Source organism: Athene cunicularia (assembly GCF_003259725.1).
Source record: "Athene cunicularia isolate RWA chromosome 2 unlocalized genomic scaffold, athCun1 chr2_part1, whole genome shotgun sequence".
Taxonomy (NCBI): Eukaryota; Metazoa; Chordata; class Aves; order Strigiformes; family Strigidae; genus Athene; species Athene cunicularia.
Genome location: NW_020799095.1, coordinates 77,951,633 through 77,975,563, shown reverse-complemented (window position 1 = coordinate 77,975,563; position 23,931 = coordinate 77,951,633). Strand labels below are relative to the sequence as shown.

Genomic DNA, 23,931 nt, shown 5'->3' with positions numbered 1-23,931 from the left:
GCCTGGCATATCTTAAATGCAATTTTTTAGTTTTCCCTCCAGATCTAGAAACTTTTACTTGCAGAGGATCAAATTCAACAGCCTGGTTAAACTCCAAAAAACATCAGAAACCAAACCAGTTCTATCATTCAGTTGTTGAATCAATAACCCTGTGATGGAAGAGGAGATTATCAAGAAAAATAGTTCTAAGGTCAAAGCATCTAAACCATCATCTGTCATATCACATATGAAGGGCTGTTTTTTGATTATCTGATCTCTCTCCAGCAATCATCTGTGTAGACATGCCATTTCTCAGTGATTATGGGAGTCCCAAGGATGTGAATATCCAGAAGTGTGTGCACAAGAGAGCTGTTTGATACAGCCTCTTGGGATTTCCAAAAGACATGAAGTAAATCTCTTTTGCCAAAGATTCCAAAAGAAATTAAGTGAAAGATGTATGTTGTGTCGTATACAATTAGCTAAAAGATGAGAAACAATGATTCAATTTTTGTAGTAAGTGGAATTTGTCAGGGAAGCCCTGCAGGAGTTTGTGCTGGGCCTTGTGCTGTCTGAAATCTGAAAGGTAATGGATGAAGTCTGGCCAAGTTTGCTTGTGTTTTTAAGCTCCTTAAGGACCAACTGAGAGGGGGTGCAGAATCAACCTTTCAAGGCGTTGCATCAGGAGGGAGAGAAATACATTAAACTTTGTCGAGAGTGGTAGGCCCCAGGCTGACAGTTTCTTGCAAAGATGAGATCTTGCTGTTTTTGCAGAAAACTGCTTTGATAATGCTTTCTTAATTTCATACAGAATATTGTCAAACCAAGTTTTAGACATTATTAGGAAAAAAAAAGTAGAAATGAAAGCATCATGTAAAAATCCATGTACATCCCCCATCATGAACATTGAGTACAGTTTTGCCTCCTACATCGGAAAAAAGTGATAATACAAATGAAGAAGAATAGGGAAGGATGGTAAGAGTAGTCAAACATGGAGTTGCTTTTGTGTGAAGAATGATTCTTTAACCTGGAGAAGAAAATTAGGGGGTATATGATCTAGGTCTGTGTAGCCATCAGCAGTATATGGCTAAGTCAGAGAGCAGAATGACAAGAAGTTAAATAATCTTTGGAAGTTTGATTACCTTTTGATCAAACCAGGGATATGACTACTTCTAGGATACAGGTAGATAGGCTGAATTGTTGTTTGCTGTGGTGCTTGTGTGATCTTGTGGTGACCTGCCTTCCTGCCCCCAATAATTTTCTTTCTGAATCCTCAAATTGAGGATGAAGTTGCCAGGTTTTTCTCATTTACAGATAAAGAGGATAGCCTTGCTGAGTCTTTATATGCTTCTTGGTCAGTGTTTTGTTCTGGTTGTACAGTAACAGAACTAAAGTTTTCCTTTGTCTTTTTTCAGCATATAGTTGAGGGTAACTGTAGTGAATGGCTGGTTTTAGTGTTTTGACTGTTGAAGGATCCTTTTTAGTATTTTGACCTCAAATAATGTAGATGCTTAATGGTTTGCTTTATATAATTGGGAGTCAGATGTACACTTACTGAACTAGAAAACTTTGCACAAGAGTGTGACAAGATGGTGTGTTTGCTTGAAGGACCACAGGCCAGAAATATAAAACATATTCAAAATTCTTTATTTCATGTTGTTGACTTTCATAAACAGATTCTAGTAGATGTTTTAACAACATATGCGAGTAAGGTTTTGGCAGTTGTGTGTCTTAAGAATGAGGGATTCTCAGTTTTCATTCCCTTTTTCTCTTTGTCCTTGAATATTTTACTGAGGATAGCACTTAGCATGTCTGTCTTGGGTGTCTAGAAGTTGCATGTAGAAGGTTGATTAAGTTGCTGTAGGACACAAATTAAAAAAAAAAAAACAAAACAGTTCAAGGGTTTTTTACCACCCTGCAGTTAACTTTAATTATTCCTCAATACTAGTCTTCACCAGTTTGTTTTTCTGTATGCTCCGTGTCTCTTCTGATGATAATTTGACAGTAAAATGTTGTTTATGGAATTATGCCTTCGGTAACTGTTTTAGTTTTGTGCATACAATTGTAATTATGGCTTGGTGTTCTCTTTTTTTTTTTTCCTAATCCAAACTTGTTTGGAAATATAGGTTACTAAAGTAACTGCAGATATCTCATATTCTAAGCAGTTGCCTCCAATGTTAGCTTTAATGGTGCTTCTGTTTAACTGCTTATGGAAGACAAAATGATGTATAAGCTTTTGTTGAAGGCAGTCAGTTGTCTGTTCTAAAGTAATTGTTGTCAGACATAAGAAAAAGTTGCTTGCATTGAAGTTAACAGTATTTGGGAAGTCTGTTTAAATTTCATCTTCTGAAACTCTTGTACCTATTTTAAGTACATACACATTAAACCAATTTACTGTATGCCATTAGGTGATGGGAGGACACCTGTAGTACCTTATGATGTGGTAGAATTACTCAGGCTTCCACTAGACCTTTTTGGCAGTTTCTGTTCCAAGTTATTGGAGATTCCCCCCAAAGAAAGTGTCATGCTATGTTCCTCATCATTTAATTGTTTTGCCTTGCTCTGAATGTAAAGTGTGATCTAGGAGCCGTGTAGCTTTGTGGTCAGACCAGTAGGATTTATAAGCTCCTTACAGGCCATAGCCAGTTTACCTGTAGCTGAGTGAGATTGTGGGAAGAGCAGATTTGTGCGTGGTGTGTATCAGCTCATATGATCACACCCTTAAATTTATCCATGATGTTTTGGAAAGTCTTACCAAGAAGTATGTCACTTGGTCATGCTCTTTCTGAGATCCTCTAAAATAAATGCAATTGTCACTATTTAAAGTGGAAGGTTTCTGTTTTTAAGGGTGGTGCATAGTGAGTGCATTTCATACTGAGATCCAAGTTTTTTCAGGATGCCTGGAAATCTACACCATTTCATTTGCAGGACACTTCAGAAAACACTTCTTAAGCTTTAGTGCCATCAGACTTGCACAGCTAAAATCAGACAAGCATGAAAAGACCAGTTCCTTCAAGCAGTGCTCTGTAGGAATGAATTGTATGTTGAAGAAATGCCACTGGTAATATATTTTGTTTCAGTTGTTTGTATGCCTAAACTGAGTGCTTATCTTGTGTTTTTTAGCAGCACAGCGGAATGAAGTTTTCCATGAAAGGAACTCATAACCAAGGCAACAGCTACAGCCCTGTCAGCAGTGGAGGCATGAGGCAACCAGTTGGTAATAGAGGACACCACCAGTACAATCGTAATATATGGAGAAGAAAAAAACACAGAGACAGTTTGCCTATTAGTCTGAGCAGATAATGGCAGATGCCAAAATGACCTTCCCTGTTCAGACAAACTGAGTGAGTGCCACTCAACTTGAGGGATGGAGACCAGCGTCCAGCACATCGTTTTATTGGTGTTGCCAAATATCTGCAGCTGACTTCTTTGCATGTTTCTTTGTGTGGTGGTTCAGTCCATCTTCAAGAAGTAGTTGTGCTTATCTGTGAAGCCTTATTAAATGTGGAAGTTTGTTTTCTGCCTTCCCACAATGGTTCATACAGTGCCGAAGCAGCTCTGACAATAGAACTGCAAGGACATTTACAAATGCTGTGGCTTTTTTGCTGTGGCTACATCTGTTCCTTTGTGGGTTCTGTTTTCTTTTATTTTAGAAGTGAAGGAAACTTCAGCCCCTTGGAATTATTTTTTTCTTTTCTTTGCAGCAAATCAAGTTGGGAATTCATAAAAGTAAATTTGCTGCTCTTCTGTTTTTGTTTCGAAGTTCAGAATTTTTTGCTCTGTAAATATTGGAAGTATAATTTGTGCAATAACTTGGAATTTTTAATTTAATTTCATATGTCACATAAGTTATATTTAAGGGGAAGAGGTTTTTTAATTTACAGATCCTTTCCCAGGTTGCATTATCTAAGTTGGGTTCATAGTTTTGGCAGGTTGTCTGAGCAGTGTTACAAACATGACATTTGGTAATACTTGAGGCTTCTTGATTCACAACGAAAGTGCGATTTGGCTTACGGTTTTAAGAAGGTATTAAGCTCCAAAGCATTTTGACCCTGTGTTTTTTAGCTCATTGTCTGGCCTCTATCAGTCGTCTTGCTCTGACCAATGAGTTTTAATTTTATTCCTTTAACTAGACAACAAATCCAGCATTTGTATTACCAGAAGTAAAACTTTTGAGAGGGAGGGGGAGAAGGTTGGTTCAAGTCCTGATGTTAAATTAAAAAGCTGTGAACTACATGCTTTGATGCATTTTAGAAACGTAACCTGTTAATGTTTGGGTTCAAACAACATTATTAAACAGAGGTACCCGGCTTAAGGAATGTGGAGAAAGGAAATATGTTGATTCCATTAAGGAATCTGTATAGCAGTATGCATTAGTTCTGTTAAGAGCAAATATATAAAAAGTACTTCAGCTGCTCTAAGCATTACGAGAAGTATCTTTTAATGTATTGCAGGAGAGCACAGCCCAGTGTTGTACACAGTATGAGTGGCTGGCACTTAATTTACAGATGCATACAGGTATACTATGCAAGTGTGTATTGCCATGACAAACACTGTCTTTAACTTTTTGAAAAATGTACATCCTGCCTAACCCTGAGTTTTTAAAGCACCACAGTTGTCCTGGGAGTAGGTCACATCTCATGCCCTCTGACTTCCCATTTTTTTTAATGAGAGTTCTTAATGAGAGTTCTTAAGCTATACAGAAAACTACAGATCAGTTATATAAGTCCACTAGCAGAGAAAGCTGAAGAATCCTGTTAACAGGACATCTATACTGTATACAGATATAGAAGGTTTTAAAACTGATATCTGAGTATTAAAATGAGGTGTCAAGCATGAAGCTTTTTAATATGCTCTATGCCTTTGAAGCAGAAGTAGTTCATGTTATTACTGAATCTGTTGAACACAAACAGGTCCTTGAGGGGAGAGAGGGCAACATTCCAAAGTAGAGTAGTGCATATCTGTTTGCAAAAAGTTTGTCTTAATGCTCCGGACTCATCACAATTTAAAAAAAAAAAGTTTTAAAAATTGTGAGCTGATTCATAAATAATATCTAAGGGCTGTTACATAAGCCTGTACTGCTTAGTCTTTACACACTAGCAATATTGAGCATAACTACATTAAAGAGCCTTCAGAGGCTTTAGTTGGTGTCTTATACTAGCGTCCATTTTAAAGCAGAACTCATCTGAAAAGTGGTATCATGTAACACTTCAGTCATGGTGAACCAAATAAATTGGCCTGGCTATCACTGTGGTTATGTGCTACAGGTTTAAAAAAAATCATGTTTAAAATTTTTGTGTGGACAACTATGTGGAAGCTAAAATTGACATATTTTTATGTAAAGTTTTCTATTCTTTGATTTTTAATAAACTTTGGAGACCAGTCACTCTTCTGTACATTTTTATGGGAAATTTAATGGATGAAGTAATACTTGACCTTACCCCATTGTTTGACGAGGCTTTGAAGATCTCTTTTTAAATTGTTCATGCTGAACACCTTCAGCATGAGCTTGGAAGGTGGATAGTCACCCTTCACAAATGTGTTTGATGTGTTTGTAAAGGGAATAATGAACATGCCTGTTAGTTTTGTAGTTGTGGATTTGATCCCTTGATGATGAGAGAGCAAAGGAGCTGGAGGTAGTTCCCAACAGTATTCTTGGAAGAGGAGATTGACTAACTGATGCCTTGAGATACCTTAACTTTCAGTATAATTTTAGTCCCTCCCTGTAGGTTCTAAATTCCTTTCAAAATTTTTGTCCAGTCTTCAGCATCCTCAAAAACTGCACATATTGTGTGTCATTTGTTTTCTGTTAACCCTCTGAGAGGCCTCTGAAATGTCAATAACTGACTCAAATTCAAAATTTCAGAAATTGAGTCTTTGGGAGAAACTTCTGTAAATACCTGAACTCCAAGAAAGGGAACTGAAATATTTTTAATAGTAATGCAGGACTAGGGATTCAGAATCAGACTGCGGTAGCTGGTTAGTCTTAATGAGTATCTACCAGAGAAAAATAGAAGAGTGGTAGGAAGGGAAAATAACAAACACTCAATAGTAGATGGGATAATATTTTTCTTCTGTCAAGGTCAGCCAGTGGGACATGACTGACAGAGGGATATAATCTGCAGATGCAAAGGTTGAGTGCAGCAGCATTGGTCTTGGAATTTCAATTTTCCTGGGCTCTACCTTTTCCTGTTCAGATGATGGCTTTGTTTTATTCTTCCCACAGATTCTGCCCAACTATTTATCCTTGTTAGTAGTCTTTTAACACATTAGGAGTCTCATTTTGTTCCTTTGAACCCTTATTCTCTGATAACAATCTCAGATAACCACCTGATCAGTTTCCCAGCCCTACTGACAAATTTATACACTGTTCATCGGTACAATTAGCTGTGGACTTCAGATGTAGAAGGAAGAGGCTTCAAACAGACTGGATGAACAGGACCCCCAGAGTACATCATAGGAAGAGCTTAGTTGCTATCTGTTGCCATTTCCAGATGATGTCAGTGGTGGTGTTACATTGGACTTTTCCGGTAACTCCACCCTGCCATGCAGCCAGGCAGGGTAAGAAGACAGAAATGTGACTGCTGGTACAGTGTTGCTGGTTCTCCAGTGTTTGTTTTCATGGGGACAGCTCTGGGACATCATCTTGAGAATGGGTATAGCAACAGTCTGTCAAAGAGCAGTGCTGAAATACAGTATACCTTCAAGTAATATGACCTTTATCATTTATGGGCAAAAAGAAAAGCTTGACTTGTGAATGCTAACAGGCAACAGGTAACAGTGTATATGTGGAGGGTGAATGTGTCAACTTCTGAGCTGTCAAGGGCAACAAGCCTTCTACTGTATGGCTGCTGCCAATATAGTCTGGTTATAAATTTAATAACACCTGGACTAAGTTATGTCCTGAATTCTCCAATTAAGTGACATGACAGAGCCACTGATGAGGTTGCTGATCATGTCTTGTACTACTTCACATAAAATATTTTAATCGGGGCTTGGAGTGTTCTGGTAAGTAAATGTGGTGCCAAAAAGGAGTATTTTGGAAGTGACCTTAGGAAGATGGGAAGCCTGAAAGAGAAAGATCCTGGACATCAGGGAGCTGTGTGGAGAAAAACAGCAGGGCATGCCCTGGGACCTTGGCTGATACTGCCTTGGACTGGTAACTGTGGGTAGCTGTATAGTGTGAAAGGGGTATGCTTTTCTGCCTGACCTTCACATACCAGCAGCAAGCCTCCCTGCTGGGAAGGGAGTTGAGACCCTAGCAAACATAACAGTTTGGGGGAGTAGATGGATGTGTGTGACATAATCAGCTGGGATAAAAGCTCTAATCTTGCTGGTTTGTAAATAAACAGTATTCAGACCTAGTGCAGGTGGTTGTTTAATTTACCTGTAAGAGAAAATGGTGTCAGAGTGACAATACTGATAGTTTACTGAATCTCAGATTCACTGCTGGAAAACTGTTGTAGCTGACCTGTCTCAATCTTCTTTGAATGGTTTTACAATAGTTTAATACTCTGGTTGAAAAGAAAGTGTATTAAGTTTGGTTTGTTTGGGGTTTTTTTAATTCCTTCTAACACATTGCATAAGTTTCGGTCCTGGAGGTGTCTTGCCTATTTTGGATGACAGAAGTCCTTCATTTGTTATTGGCAGTAGGAGATCACTAAAGGAAGCCTATGGACAGCTTGTGTCTGCAAGAGATCTAGTGGGCAGAATGTTTTTAACTTTTTAACAGAAGATCTAACCAGATCTAACTAGTAGATCAGCCATGTATTTGTTATAATTAAAGTAATGGTCACAGACTACAGATGTGTTCCAGTGAAAGGATGGTAGGGATGCCTCTTCTAGAACATCTTTGTACCTGAAACATGTAAAATTGATGTCTAAAGTTCTGGCCACATTTCTTCTCACTGTTATGCTACTACAAAAGTTTTGATGCAGAATGTTTCCAATGGCATAGCAGCATTTCAGTTCCAAATCAATTAGACATTCTTCAACCATTTGCTTTTTTCATGTCTTTTTTATTGAGGGATTGTTGCATGAACATAAAAAGAAATTATGAATGGAGAGATTTTTTTTTCCTTCAGGGAATAGCCCATATTCTTGCTCATACTGTTGATATGTATGTCATATAAGGATCAGGAAATTTTTCTCCTGTGTTATTGCTAATGGCCTTTGTGCTGCTGCCTCTCATGCTAGAATTGTGGGTGTAAAGGGCATCTCATCCAACCTTTGCTGTGAATTTTTAGCTGTACAGCAAGCTGTTTTCAGCTTCAATAACTTATGGGAGCTGAACAGTAGGTTGATTTACTGTCTTACTAAAAAATGGGTTCTAAATAAATGCTTCACTGACTCATCTTTAAACTTAAACCAAGCAGGACTTAGGAGCACCTATTAGAGGATTTTCAGTGTGAGAGGATGAAAGCAGTGTTTAGAGTGAAAGTCCATAACCTAAAATTATACCTTTCTATAAGTGAAAACTTTGGCACTGATCCACTTGGGGATGCTCTATTGAGAAAATCTTTGCAAGAAGATTAATCTATTAGTAGTTCATATACATGTGTGCGGTCTGCAGATGAACAGACCAGAGTTGCAGTTCTCAGCTGCAAGTTTAAGATCTGTTCTGCTGTCCTTAGGAATGCCCTTAGGGAAGCAAAGTCAGGTCAGTAGCTATGTTTGCCCCTCAGATTAAGAGGAAATGCTGCTACTTCTGTTCAAGAGCAGGTCTGTACAACAGTTTTCTGACTAGTTCCAGATATAACGGTTGAACAAAATGACTTGCCATTCCCTCCCACTCCTCGGTTAAAAAGGAATGATCAAGGAAAGGGAGGTTATGCAAGTTACAGGCACTGTGAGGACTTGAGTGTTAGAAATCATGAGTGCTCTAGAGTGGTTGTGAATTTTCATCCTTTGAAATTTTAAAAACCTGTCTGGACAAGGCCCCAAGTAACCCAGTCTAACTTCAAAGTCAGTCCTGCTGGGCCAGGAGGTTGGGCCACATGATCTCTGCAGGGCTTCTCCTAATCTAAAGTTTTGTATGATATCATTATTCAAAAAAGAATAACTTTTTTGACAGGCAGAGATTTTTTTTTCTTTGTCCTGCACTTCATAAAATGTATTTGCAATTTCTAGGACCAAGAGGCTGAAACAGGTAAGAATATACTTACTGACTTTTGAAGTTGATAATCCCTGGAAATGTATAGTTGCCAAACATAATTACTGATCAAGAAGTAAATTAATAAATCTACCTGACTAAAATACATTTTTGCTTGTATCTTCCCTGTATTATTTTATTATTATTGATAAACATACATACATACATTTTGTCTCTTCCGGTTTCAGTCAACTTGCATTTGCAATGGTAACAGAGTGCAGATTAGCAGGAGTACTGGTTTGTGCAGGACATCAGCAAAATACTCCAAGATGCGAAGTCCTTCACCTTTCCTTCCTGATGAGAATTGCATAGATCCATCGTGGAAACTTGATAATTAAAATCTGCTTGCTTGCATTTATTCTGCAGTACAGGAGTAGGTAGGTTACTTATAATAATGCTGCCTGAAAGGTAGTAAAACAGCACTGATGGAGCTGAAAGCATCATGAAAAGGCTTTTTTAGAGGTAAGCTGCTACTAGCCCAAGTTTTACCTAAATAACTCTAGATCTTATCTGTCTAGATCAGGGCTGTCCCTTACTTTGCATCGTACAAATCATAGAGAAGAATGTTCATCAGGAATGGGTATATAGGAGAGGAAATTTCCACAAAGGATAATTAAGCAAAATCTAAGAGCTTAATAATCTTAACTTGAAATATAAAATAACTGTCCCAGCAGAATGGGAATTCTGACATGCCAAGCTGCTGATCATCTAATAAGGACTTAAAACCACTGGCAAAAAACTTTCTAGTGCTAATATGATGTGTGGAGGAGAGCTCCAGGATCTCGAAGATACTAGTATCACTAAGAAATGACACAAGTAATTGTGAACAGCTCATACAAGTGTTTCATCTTTATTTCTGTAGGAAAACAGAATAGGGCTAATTAGAAACTGAGGCGAACTGTTTTGTAATGTCTAACCCAGTGTTAAAAAAGATATTTTGTAAAAAAAAAAAAATAAAAAAAAAAATTCAGATACAGTTCGGTGCCACATGGTGAATGAACCACGGTGTTACCTTCTACTTAACAGAAATGGCATCAATAGATGGCGCTGAGTGCAAATTTTTGGGCCAAGGTGGTGCAGTTATTTGAAGATTAAATTTGGAAACAGATTATTCTGACTGTGTTTGCTAATGATTGTGACACAAGAAATGAATCAGCTGAATTTGCTGATGTGACAAATGTGTGAAAGTTTACAGGTTACAAATGATAAAGAGGAGAGAGACTTGGGCATGTTTGGTGACTGTCTTGACTGAATTTACCAACCTGTCTCATAAAGATGATATGTGAACCTAAGACATATCAGATGAAATATTTCCAGTAGTGTTATTGTTTTTCTTTTATTACAGGTCTTTACTGGTTAGATGACCTGTGGCTTTTCTCTCTTTTTTTTTTTTTTTTTTTTGGGGGGGGGGGGAGGCAGAGTTAAAAAGAAGGGTAATTCTCTTTTTTTTGTTACTCAGTCATGGCAGGAGATAAGAATACAGGTTTAAAGAATCTTCTGACACCTGAGGATTTACTTCATCTGGAGATTGATCAAAGCTCAAGTTAGCTTTTATGATGTCATGTCAAAATGATGTGAAGTACTAGGGATGACAGATATCATCGCCCAGCTTTTTACTTCAGTTTGTACCATTCCTGTATTGACAAACTTTGATCTTTGGCTTTGATATAGGAGTGACTTGCCTCCTGGGGACGCTGAACATGCTTGCTGACTGTCATTTCAGATCTATGGATGACAAGTAGAAGACTTGACTGAATATAATCAGCCTAGGGAATGCGATGTGACAGAGGTTGCCAGCCCTCCTTTCTCAGTTTTGGTGGAGAAATGCATGTGGTTTTACTCTGGGTTTCCTGTCAGATGCTTTTGTGGTATCTGGAAGAAAAAGGCATGCAACATCTCAGACCACTCCTACAACCCTGATCACTTCAGTGGATAAAATGGGATAGGAATTTCATAAGACCCTTTGACCTAGCCTGGCATCCAGGACCTAGCTCAGTCGTTGATGGCTCTTGCTTACCACTCCTGTTCATTGACCTACTGATACAGATAGGTCCAAACTCAAAAGTGTGTGGGAGGAGGCGTGGGGAGGCATCTGAGATTGTGAGCAATGTAATCCTGTAGGCATGAAAGCTATTTAAATTCTCATTGCATGGCTCCTGGCTGTCTCCGATGGCTTGAAAAAAGACTAATTCTTCATCAGTGAGAAGGGTCCTCCCATGGGAAAGATCTGCTACAGGATTATTGTCTCTAAATGGAAGAAATTTCTCTGTCCCCTTCCCAAGTCCCTCTCCCATATACTTGTGTAGTCAGGCTTTAGTGAAAGAATTATCTTCTCCGCTATTTTAGTGTATTTGTTTTAACTTGGTATGTATAGTCTAGACTGTCCCAAAGGGGAGAAATATCTCCATGAAACTGATTTTACCTGTTACTTGCACTACAGTATTCTTAATACCAATGTTCTCAGATTTTGCAGCATATAGTTGGGTTTTTTCCTTTGTACACTCCCCGCAGCTCTAAATTTGATGCTTAAAAAATCTGTCATGAATGTGCCCTTAGGTTATAACATGGTCATAGCTTATACAACAGAATTTTTTGTGGTTGTTATCCATCTTCTGGAAAGAGTCAAGGTTCAGAACTTAATGACAGATCTGACCTTATTGAATTTTTATCCTTGCTAGTTTCCTATTTTCAGTCCTTTCAAGTAGTTGATGCAGTTTTCTCTAAAGTACATTTTGGGTTAGGGAATTTATTATGTCTTATTTTCTAAAAAGAGGCTTCCAGGCCAGAGGAATTTTTGAAGTTTTCCTGACATCTGAGAGATGCTCATGGCACTAAGCCTTAGTCCTAATACTGTACCTACAGCAGACAGGGCATTGTGACCAACCTTGACTCTGCAATTGTCATTCAAGCTGATGGGGCACATTAGATCATGTTAGGAGTCTGCTACATGGTCACACACTAATCACAAGATGCACATTAGTGATCAGAGGGTGTTCCACCATGGCATAAGCCACACATGGAGCTTTACTCAAAAATGTCTCCATCTCAGATGTGCCCAAAACAGCTAGATGGGATGTCCATGTATACCTCCTTCAATCATTATGGAACTGTTGAGACATCTAAGTGTACAACAGCATTTTGCAGAGCAGTGGTAAAGATCACATTATTTATTTGGGAGACTCAGAAGTGCCTGGGCAGACCCTAAAATGTAGGATGTTGCCTGGAGTATCCAAGGCTACAGTCATGTCAACCAAACCTCAAAGAAAGAAAAGGCTAATAAACACTTTTAAAAATTATCTACCTGTTCATTCATCTCATAGATATCTTATCTCTTTCTCTGTAGCCCTTTATCTTTTGCAGGAACTAAAAACCTGTGTTTTCTGGCTCTCATGAACTCCTGAGAGGAGAGAACTGTGGGGGAGGAGGAGTAGGGAGGCATCTGAGACTGTGAAGACTATAATTCCCTAGGCGTGAATCCTATTTAAATTACCAAGGCAAAATGCACTATTCATTATACATTTAAATTTCAGAGACCCTTTTGATGCACATAAGGTAGAAAGAGCTCAGCAGGATCTTTCTAAAGAAGTTTTGTGGAAAGGACTGCAGTGAACATGAATTAATATTTCAGACTTGTTTAAGCAGATTGCTGTCAGTAGTTACTTCATAATTAGCTTGTATTTATTTCTATCTAGGTAAACATTGAATCTAGACAAAAGAGCTTTTTTCCTGTGCGTTTTGCAGAGTTTTTTTTTAAATTTTAAGTGAAAGTCCCCGTGGAGTCCTGGAACTCAGTATGGCTCATCTAGCAATAAGAATTTAAATTGACTCCAGTAGAGGATTTTTTTTTTTTTTACTTATCTCCTTACAGGGTATTACAAGATTTTTCTGCTGCTAATAAGGTAAATGAAATTTCCTAAATTCAATTTGCCCTGACTGCAGAGAGGGTGCGCTCTTGCACTGCTTTTATGTCCCACTGCAAAACGGCTCACCCGCTTCTGGTTTGGAGGTGGTGCTACCTTGATTGAAAAACCTTCCCTGAGGCACAGGGTAGCTTTAAACGTAATTTCATTTTGTTTCATCCGGATAATACTCAGAACACTTTATTTGTAATAAGTAATGGATCACTGACCAAGGTAGTTTTTCTATCAAAACTGTACCTGGGAAACCCTCCATTTGATTTGCACTCTGCTGCTGTGCCACTAGCATAATGTTTCATACTTCCAGATGTTAAATTGTTGTTTCCTTCTTAGGGATCTCTCAGTCCCTTAACTACGCACATCCAGCTCAGGTGCATGAGCTCCTAATTGGTTTAGCATGCAGAAGAGATTTTTTTTTTAATTCCTAAGTGCTCTTGAGAATGGAACTGGGACACTGACAGGTTTTCTCCAGCTAGCTTGAAATGGCCGTTTTCTTTTTTTTTCCCCTCCCTTCAAGTTTAGGATGTCAGCTGAAAATAGAGTATACTCAGCATGAATGTAAAAGGCACTCTTGAAAATAGGTCCAAGCATCATCTAGATTGGGAATTCTTTGATTTATGCAAACAGACACTCATGATTCTTGTGCTATCCAGCTTTCAGTGGTCAATTTACCATTAATGCTATTTTCTAGAAATTAAAGAATTGATAGAGTGAAATCTTTTGATGTGTGCAAACCAGAACTTCATTCAATTGTCGTGCAGTGCAGGCTGTATGCAGGGAGTCTGTGTCACCAACAGTTTAAGAGTGAATTTTGTGCTTTTAAAGGGGAACTTGAATTGCAAGTGAAACAGGCTGAATCAGTAGACCCTGCATTAAGGTGTTTTTCACCTTTGACAAAAGATATGTGAGGATGGATATGTCAAAGGTCTAAAATATCAGGTGAGGGGATAGTTGACAGTCTCTTCTAATAACTGTTGAACAGTATCGGACAAATCACATAGGTGCAGGCTGAAAGGAAGCAAAGGGAACAATTTTTGTAACTCTTCGTTTAGCTGCAGAATTTCTTCTTGAAAGATTTTTGTATGTGAGATCTTGCTTGAGTTTGACAAGCAGCTGGACAAATTCCAGGAAGAGAAACCCATTTGGGTCTATTACATGTGAGATAACACCTCTGGATGCAACAACCAGAGCTGCAAAGGGGTTGGTTTGGAAAGGGGAGCTGTGTGGTCCAGATGGAAGATTTCTCCTGCTACATCTCTTTTCATCCCCCTTCAGAGGTAGGCAGCAGTTTCCAGAGCTTTGGCTGGCTTCAGGGTGAGGTAAGCTGTCTCCAGATAAGATGAGAGTGGTTTTTGTGGAGGAGGAAAGGGACAGAAGAGAAAAGGAGTTTCTGCAATGAAAAGGATGTGGGAAAAGGCAAAAATAAGATGAAATTAAAGAAAATTGCATTAAAAGAGTCTAGTGATACTGGCTTCTCCAACTGTACACGAGAGTGGAGAGGGGTAAAGGGCTTTAGAGTAAGGAGAAAATGAAGACTAAAGTAATTGTATGGAGGTGCCAGAGAGGGGGAGTGGAGGGGACAGATCAGTGGGACCTGTGGCAGGTGAGGGAAAAGAGGAAGTATAAAAGATGAGAGAAAATCTGCAGCTATTTATGAAGCCTTAATACTTTCTTTGTCCTTTGTGCTCCACTGTACCACTTACCCACCTACCACATAATCCCACGTGGTACTAGAGCCTCCAGTTATTGTTTTTGTCTGCCATCTACCTCTTCTCTGATTTATCTCAGCCTGTCGCTGCCACCGCTTTGTTGTGTGGTCGATGCTGTTTCTAGTACTGCTCTGCTCTTACCCACATGTGGGATTCAGGCCAGTGGAGTCTGTGGTAACTATTAGTAAGGTTGTACTCTATATATACACACACACACGCGCACATTAAATCAAGCCTCTCTTATGTAATCTGTACCTTATTAATTCAATGTTCCACTGATTACTTAAATCTCACCAAATTTCTGAGTGTTGCCTATTTGGTCTGCCCTTTGGTTTGGATTCTTGGCAGTTCTAGTTGGGTATAGGTTAGAGCAGCCTAAGAGTGCTGTAATGTGTGTGGGAATCCCTTGGTCATGCTTTTAAAGAGGATTTTTAAACTGTGTCTCTATGTATTTAATTCATACTACACAGTGTTTACTAGAGCTATGCAGGAATACTCATGATCCCTGTATGTAACAATGTCTAACGCTAAAACACTTTCCTTCCTGTGAATCCAGTGATTTCATATGCAGGGAATTACTCCATTTTTGCTCCACAATTATGCCATTTGTACATGGACTTTGAGAGATGAAATCTAGATGACTTTTATTACTTCATTATAAAAACATTTAGTATGCCCCCATATGGAAATAAAAATACATCAGGCAGACTGTATAATGCATCAGGGTAATTCTTTTCTCCTTAGCTGCAATCCAGTATTACTTTATTTTCTGTGAGGATGCTTCCTCTGTTGGTGCATGTCAGAATACCACGGTGGAATTAACTGATTTATGGCAGCTAAGAAAGTGCTCTCAGGAGTTTTAATATAATGCAGGATTTAATGTAAAATGTCTTGAGAAGTGTAAAATACTGAAATAATTAGTGCTGATAAAAATATGAAAGGATGGTATTAAGATTCAGATGCCAGCATCTTCCATGGTTGATAAATGGAGTGTGTAGAAGCTGAATTCTGCACTTTCCTTCCTCAAGTATACTGCTGTGATTTGGTGTCCTCTACCAAGCTGCTAACATTCATGTGACTTAAAATAACTCAGTTGTCTTGCTGATATTCTCCCCTTTCAAACCTGATTGAAGTTGACCAACAGAATCAAATTTAATATAAAACATATAGATGGGACAGCTAGGAAAAAAGAATTGTGTAAGCTTCATTTTCTTTGGAAACCTACCTAAAAATACAGTCTTCTAGACCTATTCATCAGTCTTGCTCCCCACCAAACTGCATTTTTTCATGTGTGACAGATATCAAGATTTGGAAGCAGGGAACATTTTGATTAAATTTGTCTCCTTTGTTGCCGCAAGGTACATTCTGTGTATTCTTAGAATGTAAAACCTGATGCTAATTAAGTTGTTCACTATTTGAGATGATAGTGTTAAAAAAATATAGCTCACCTCAGGGAGTCCCAGAAAGTAAAATGTCCATGTGCGGGATTGTAATTTACCAGAAATAACTACTGTATATCCATTCAGTGGAAACAATTGAAGCTATTTTCATTTTCTATAAATTCTTTTCAGTTTTCAAAAGTTACTTTTATTCTCAAAAACTGGAAAACAGTTATTCTGAAAAAGTCACTTATTGATGATTTGGATTGAGTTGAAAAATGCAGAATAAAATTGTTCAAGCTGATCTGTTTGCTTTATGCTCCATTTTTAACTATAAAGAGAAGCACAATTAATAGATATAGTATTTATGCAGAACCAACATGCTCAAAGGGCTATGGCAAATACAAATCTTACATAATGAATTTGATTGAATTTTGTATCTGAAGAAAACAAAACCCTGTAGAAGCAGGCTGCTTTATGAGCAGCAAAACTAATGAATTTCAGTCTGTTCTGGTTTTATTGTTTCTGTCCTACCCTCAATCCCAGTGCCTCACGTGTCACCTGTGACACCACCACTGGGCAGAAGCCTGTAACTAACCTGGAGCTGTAGCTTTCCTGCTGACTGTGGCCATGTGGATGACACACTCTGAGTTATGACTACAGTTTTATGTCAGGATGCTCATGTACTTGTGCTTCCCCTTCACCTAGCTGCAGATTTTCAGGAAAGCTGTAGAAAGTGGGTTACATCAAGGATTGTGCAGCATGTACTCTGCAAGGAGCAGATGAGGGACTGGAGCTGGCTCAGCATGGAGGGGAGAAGGGTTCAAGGGGACCTGATGGGCTGCCAGGAACCACAAGGAAGTTACCAAGAAAGTGGAGCCAGTGGTGTCTGGGATGATAGGAGACAACAGGTATAAATTGAAACATGAGAGGTTCTGATTGGGTTTCAGGAGAAACTTCTTAGCCATGACAACAGTCAAATGGTGGAACAGGGTACCCAAAGAGGCTTTGTAGTCTCCATGATTTATCCAGCCAGGTTGGATAAAGGCTTGAGTAATGTTTTGCTGATCCTGCTTTGAGCAGTAGGTAGTATTAGATGACCACCTGAGGCTGAAGTCCCTTCCAATCTGAGGTATTATATGATCTTTATTCTTTATATCCTGTGTGTTGCTTACCAGGGACTCATATCAGGATGTTACCAAGAGACTACCGAGGCTCGTACAGTGCAATGACTTATTATCTGATGCTGTCGTTTCATGTGGGCACAGTGATGCATCCAGAAGCAGTGTGAGGAGTATCAAAAAGGGCTACAAAGTCCTGGGACCAGCAGTAAGGGACTCCAGAGCACAGGTAGTGTTTTCATCAATCCTCCCAGTCAAAGGGAAGGGGTTTGAAAAGACCAGTCGAATCTAGCAAATCAACAGTTGGTTATGGGTCTGGTGCCGCAGAGACGGGTTTGGCTACTTAGACCATGGGCCTTGATTTGAGAAGCCTGATCTACTGAGAGCTGATGGGCTCCATCTATCAGAGAAGGGCATCTCTGGTCATGGGCTTGCCAAGCTGGTGAAGAGGGCTTTAAACTAAAGTTGCTGGGAGAGGGGAACCTCAATCCATCCCACTACCCTACCAACTTGATGCCAGTGCCAGCAATAGATGCCCAGAGCCTGGAGAGGGGTCACAGGTCAGCAGGAGAGCACCTGAAGAACCACACAAAGGAATTCCAGACAGTGTCAGCTTCACAGGCATCCAACTTAAAGGCCTCTTATGTAAATGTACATAGCATGGGGAATAAACAAGAGGAGCTAGAGCTGTATTCATGCCTGAAGGGCTTAAATCTTATTGGCATCATGGAGATGTGGTGGGATGACTGCTATGACTGCAGTGTTGGAATTGAAGGATACAGGCTCTGTAGGAAGGACAGGCTGGGGAGATGAGGAGGGGATGTCACCCTCTATGTCAACAACCAGCTGGTATGCACAGAGCTCTGCTTGGGGATGGATGAAGAGCCGACTCAGAGCTTGTGGGTCAGGATTAAAGGGAAGACAGGGATGGGTGACGTTATAGTGGGGCTCTGCTTACAGGACACTTGACCAGGAAGACCGAGCAGATGAGGCCCTCTATAGACTGATAGGAGCAGCCTCACATTCACAAGCCCTGGTCCTCATGGAGGACTTCAGCCACCCTGATATCTGTTAGAGGGACAGCACATCAGGGCATAAGCAATCCAGGAGGTTCCTGGAATGCATTGATGATAACTTCCATCTCAAAGTGATAAAGGAGCCAACGAGGTGAGGTGCTATGCTGGACCTTGTTCTCACTGACAAGGAGGGGCTGGTGGGGAGTGTGAAACTCAGTGGCAGCCTTGGCTTCAGCAATCATGAAATGGGTGGAGTTCAAGATCCTTAGGGCAGTGAGGAGGGTGCACAGCAAGCTCACTGCCCCAGACTTCAGGAAAGAAGATATTGACCTCTTCAGAGGTCTGCTTGGCAGAGGATCATGGAATAAAGCCCTGAAGGGAAAAGAGGCCCCAGAAAACTCGTTAATATTCAAGATCACCTCCTCCAAGCTCAGGATCGATGCATCCTGGCAAAGAGGAAGTCAGGCAAAAATGCCAAGAGGTCTGCATGGAAGAACAAGGAGTTCCTGGACAAGCTAAAACACAAAAAGGAAGCCTACAGAGGGTGGAAGCAAGGACAGGTAGCCTGGAAGGAATACAGAGATATTGCCCAAGCAATTTTCAGGTTGGGAAGGCCAAAGCCCTGATAGAATTAAATCTGGCCAGGGATATCAAGGGCAACAAGAAAAGCTTCTGTAGGTATGTTGGTGATAAAAGGAAGACTAGGGAAAATGTGGGCCCTCCCTGGAAGGAAATGGGAGACCTGGTTACCTGGGATATGGAGAAGGCTGAGGTACTCAATGACTTTTTTGCCTGAGTCTTCACTGACAAATGCTCCAGCTCTACCGCCCAAGTCACAGAAGGCAAAAGTGGGGACTGGAAGAATGAAGAACCACCCACCATAGAAGAAGATCAGGTTCAAGACCATATAGGGAACCTAAAGGTGCACAAGTCCATGGGATCTGATGAGATGCATCCATGGGTCTTGAGGGAACTGGTGGATGAAGTGGCTAAGCCACTATCCATCGTATTTGAGAAGTCATGGCAGTCCAGTGAAGTTCCCACTGACTGGAAAAGGGGAAATATAACTCCCAATCTCAAGAAGGAAAATAAAGAGGACCTGGGGAACTACAGGCCAGTCAGTCTTATCTCTGTGCCTGGCAAGATCATGGAGTGGATTCTCCTGGAAAATAGGGCACATAGAAAATAAAGAGGTGATTTGTGACAGTCAACATGTCTTTATGAAGGGCAATTTGTGCCTGATGAATTCAGTGGCCTTCTACAATGGGGTTACAGTGTTGGTTGATAGGGAAGAGCAACTGATGTCATCTACCTGGACTTGTGCAAAACATTTGACACTGTCTCACACAACATCCTTGTCTCTATATTGGAGAGATATTGATTTGATGGATGGACCACTTAGTGGATAAGGAATTGTCTGGATGGTTGCACTCAAAGAATTGTGGTCAATAGCTCAATGTCCAAATGGACTGCTGTGATGAGTGACATTCCTCAGGGTTTTGTATTGGGACCAGCACTATTTAACATCTTCATTGGTGACATGGACAGTGGGATTGAGTGCACCCTTAGCAAGTTTGTTGACAACACCAAGCTGTGTGGTGCAGTTGATACACTGGAGGGAAGGGATGTGCCATCCAGAAAGACCTTGATATGCTTGAGATGTGGGTTCGTGCGAACCTCATGAAGTTCCACAAGGCCAAGTCTGAGGCAATCCCATGCACAAATAACAGGCTGGACTAAGAGTGGATTGAGAGCAGCCCTGTGGAGAAGGACTAGTGAGTATTAGTGGATGGAAAACTGACTGTGAGCCAGCAGTGTGCACTCACAGCCCAGAAAGCCAACTGGATCCTGGACTGCATCAAGAGAATTGTGGCTAGCAAGTCGAGGGAGGGGATTCTCTCCCATTACTCTGTTCTTGTGACAACCTACCTGGAGTACTGTGTCCAACCCTGGGGCCCCCCAACAGAAGAAGGACGTGGACCTGCTTGAGTAGGTCCAGAGGAGGGCCATGAAGATCATCAGATTACTGGAGCACCTCCCTTACGATGACAGGTGTTGAGAGTGTTGGGGTTGTTTAGCCTAGAGAAGAGAAGGCTCCAGGGAGATCTTCTAGCAGCCTTCCAGTACTTATAGGGGGCCTACCAGAAAGATGGGGAGAGACTCTCTATCAGAGAGTGTAGTGATAGGATGAGGTGTAATGGTTTTAAACTGCAAGAGTGTTGAGTCATATTAGATCTAAGGAAGAAATTCCTGTGAGGGTGGTGAGACATTGGAACAGGTTGCCCAGAGAAGCTGTGGCTGCCCCCTCCCTGGCAGTGTTCAAGGCCAGGCTGGACGGGGCTTTGAGCAACCTGATCCAGTGGAAGGTGTCCCTGCCCATGGAACTAGATGATCTTTAAGGTTCCTTCTGACCCAAACCATTTTTTGATTCTATGATATGGTTATTCTGGGTGCAAAAAAAGTTGATAGTACTTAATTTAAAGAAATCAAGACTGTTTCTGAAGACAGCTTGTTACATCTTGATTGAAATGTATATGATTGAAATATTTCTTTTGCATCATTAATTAGTAGAATTTTTTCCCTTGAGCCATGGTATGAAGCCAAGAGTTTAAGCAGGTTCAGAAAACTGGCGCTCTAATAATGACAAAAACCTGGACTGCAATGTTAGATAAGACTGAGAGAAAAACAGGCAAACAAGATTAGTTTGGACACTATGTGAACATCAAAAGAGTTTCAGGGAAAAGAAGTGGGGGATGGAACCAGCCCGTTTTACTTTTGAGGTTTAGGCTAGTGTTTTGCCAATGATCAGGCCTAACATAAAGGACACAGCCAGCATAAAGATGAACCAATAACCAAGTTGTATTTGATACAAAAGGGTCAGTACATGGGTGAGCACTGGGGGTACAAACAAGTCAGATTATACATAATCAACATCAATCCCAACAGCAACACCGCACAGCCAACAATGGGTGAAATAAATGGTGAAATGCAGTTTCCCATAGAAGGGATGGGAGACAACCAAGTCAACAAACCAATTACATAAGACCAAGGAAGCCACATACTGAATCTCTACACAGCCCATGTTCACAAAAGCCAGACCTGACTGGAGCCCAGTCCCAGGGAGGCAGGAGGTCCTTCCCCAACAGGGAACTCTGCACAGGACATCCACCTCACAGACAGACACTGCCCCTGCCTGCAAGGGGTCCCAGGTTTTATCCCCCAGTGGGACACCTGACCTTTGGTTACTTACTGCAGACACCTGGGGCTCATTTACCCAATGGCTCTCCCTGCCAGGCCGGCCGCTCCCTGGAGGGAAGCCTAAAGGCAAACTCACCCCCCTTTGTGAAGGGCTGTGGGAATCACCCATATGTCAACCTTAATTTGGGGCCTGGGGTTGTACAATACAAAGATAAACACAAGTAAAATAAATTAGCCATGGACAGGTGGTAACCAAATGAACTAATTTAGAATGACCAAGTAAAGCAAACTTGCAGGTAGGTCAAGAAAAGTTGAGACAGATCAGGTCTGAGAACTTTCAGGTCTGGTGCCTTTTAAACTCATTGCAAAACTTATGGCCTGTCACTAGCTATGACAAAACGGTATTACAGGGCTACATGGTCAAACTACTGATAATTTGATACCAGATTTTAAAAATTTGTATCAATAAATTGGAATTTGTCTAATTGTCTTCAGATCTGTTGTTCCTCTCATGTGAATTTTGCATAAGAAACGAGAGTTCCTTAGTGGCTTTTTGGCTTCTAACATCATCAAATGTTGGATGTTGCTGTATTTCCATCACAACAAACTAGCCTGTTCGGTTTAATGGCCATGATGTCAGGCTCCAGCAAATGCAATATATATAGCATGAGCTCTTTAATAAACAAATGTTATAGTTCTTGGGCTGTAGTGGTACTTTCTGTACTTAGATTGTATAAACACCCTGAAGTGCTTTTAGTTCAGTCTATTCTTCACTACAGGCTGAAGAATTTCTCACCTGTATATATTGAGGGAAGGTTCTTGCCTTACTAATTTTAAGACCATGGGTTCATAGTGCTCTTAGTGTCAGTGTCCAAATTGCCTGTTACCCCTCTCTCTTGTGTCATTTTGCCCTTGTTATACACTAGGTTAAGATGAGTGCAGGTGAGCTATCTAGTGTTTGCATTTTCATTGCCTTTCAGATTATCTGTACATATAGCCATTGCATATTTACTCTTCATATTGTCTACGGGAAGAACTATTCCCACAGGTATTCTTCAATAGGCTTTGAATGTTTCAATACCATGTCAGCCAATTAATTTTTATTAAAGACCTAACCTTCAGGTGACTGCTGGGAAGGTCTGAGACTGCCTGCTGCACCTAGTTGTGGACCTGAATAAAAATCTGTCAGTTAAGAGTAAGGATGAGGCTGGCTAGGAATAGAAAACTATCACTAGCAGTTGTTTAAGATGCAGTTTTAGTATGAATTTAGATGCAGATGCCTATAAATAGAATAAAACTTTGAATATAAAAGTAGTTAAATAGATTTTTAAATACAAATAGAAGACTCAATTTTCTGGGAGTTTTCTTTAGTATGGCTCTCTAATTTCTCGCTTCACAAAAGCTATTTTCATGGGTTTAAATTATTTCATTTTCAACTTCACAGTAATTTACAGATAGGGAAACAGCCACGCAATATACTTATGGTCCTACCAAAACTGTGGTTTTAACTGTTCAGTGGAACTTGTGAGCAGTTCCTGGGTCGTCAAAGCAGTCCAGATGTATTGCAATCATGAACTTACTAAGACTCATTTTTAAAATGAGGTTTTTTGATCCTACTCTTCTCAGATTCCCATTTCAGTATGATTGCGTCAATGGTGTAGGTAACCTTTTCTCATTTCAAATGGATATTTATTCACGACTTATTGAGTCATTTGTTCTCATGCAGAATTCTTAATTTTCTTCCCTGATGTTAACATAAATATCTGCTATTATGTGTATAGGTATACATGCTAGAATAATTTTTGCCTTTTAGAGGACTGCTTGGAATCAGACAGCAAATACTTTCTCACAGTTTCTCTTAAAACAGGCCCCCCGCTACTTTAATCTCTCAGGTAGGCCTTCTCCACATGACTTTTAAGATTAATCTTTCTTGAGTATAGGTCGTCAAATTTGGTTCCAATACTGAGATGATGGCTCATAAGAGCATGTGGGGTGATACCTCTGCTGACAGATTTTATTATTTTATTCTTGGGGTTTTTTTTAATACTGTATCACACCAGCAACTTATGTAGGCATACCTGAGCAATGTGTCCCAGTACTGGCTATAGAAAGAAAAGCTAACGCAACACTGGCTCTCCTGGTTGCAAAACCAGAACAGGTCTGCCTGATTTAATGTACTGTGATGTGCACTGGTCATGTTGAAAGCAAAGCTTTACCTACCTCTTCTTCACAGTATTGATAACAACAAAGTTCTTCCAAAATTTCCTCCTGCCTTTTGTGAAAGAGAAACGAGATGTCTGACATAAAGTATTTTGCTAGCAAAAAATCTCTTGCAATAATAATATGTTGAGAACAAAGACCAAATTTCTGAAATTTTTGTTATTTTACATATCTGCACCTGAGGAGATTCTTGGTTCGGTGTTTATGACTGTACTTCCCTCTTAATCTCAGGGATCTATTTTAA

General features: G+C 40.1%; 1 protein-coding gene across 3 annotated transcripts in view; it reads left to right on the top strand.

Annotated features, from left to right (window-relative positions):
• The window catches only part of TENT4A (terminal nucleotidyltransferase 4A), a 45,434-nt gene extending 40,075 nt beyond the window's left edge, over positions 1–5,359 (top strand). For 2 of the 3 annotated variants that reach the window (XM_026842815.1, XM_026842813.1), the window contains one exon: positions 3,100–5,359. In XM_026842815.1, coding sequence (XP_026698616.1) covers positions 3,100–3,279 — 180 coding nt within the window. In that variant the 3' untranslated portion in view covers positions 3,280–5,359. The remainder of the gene's footprint in view (positions 1–3,099) is intronic. The other variant, XM_026842814.1, reaches the window with a different exon arrangement.
• The last annotated feature ends 18,572 nt before the right edge of the window (positions 5,360–23,931 follow it).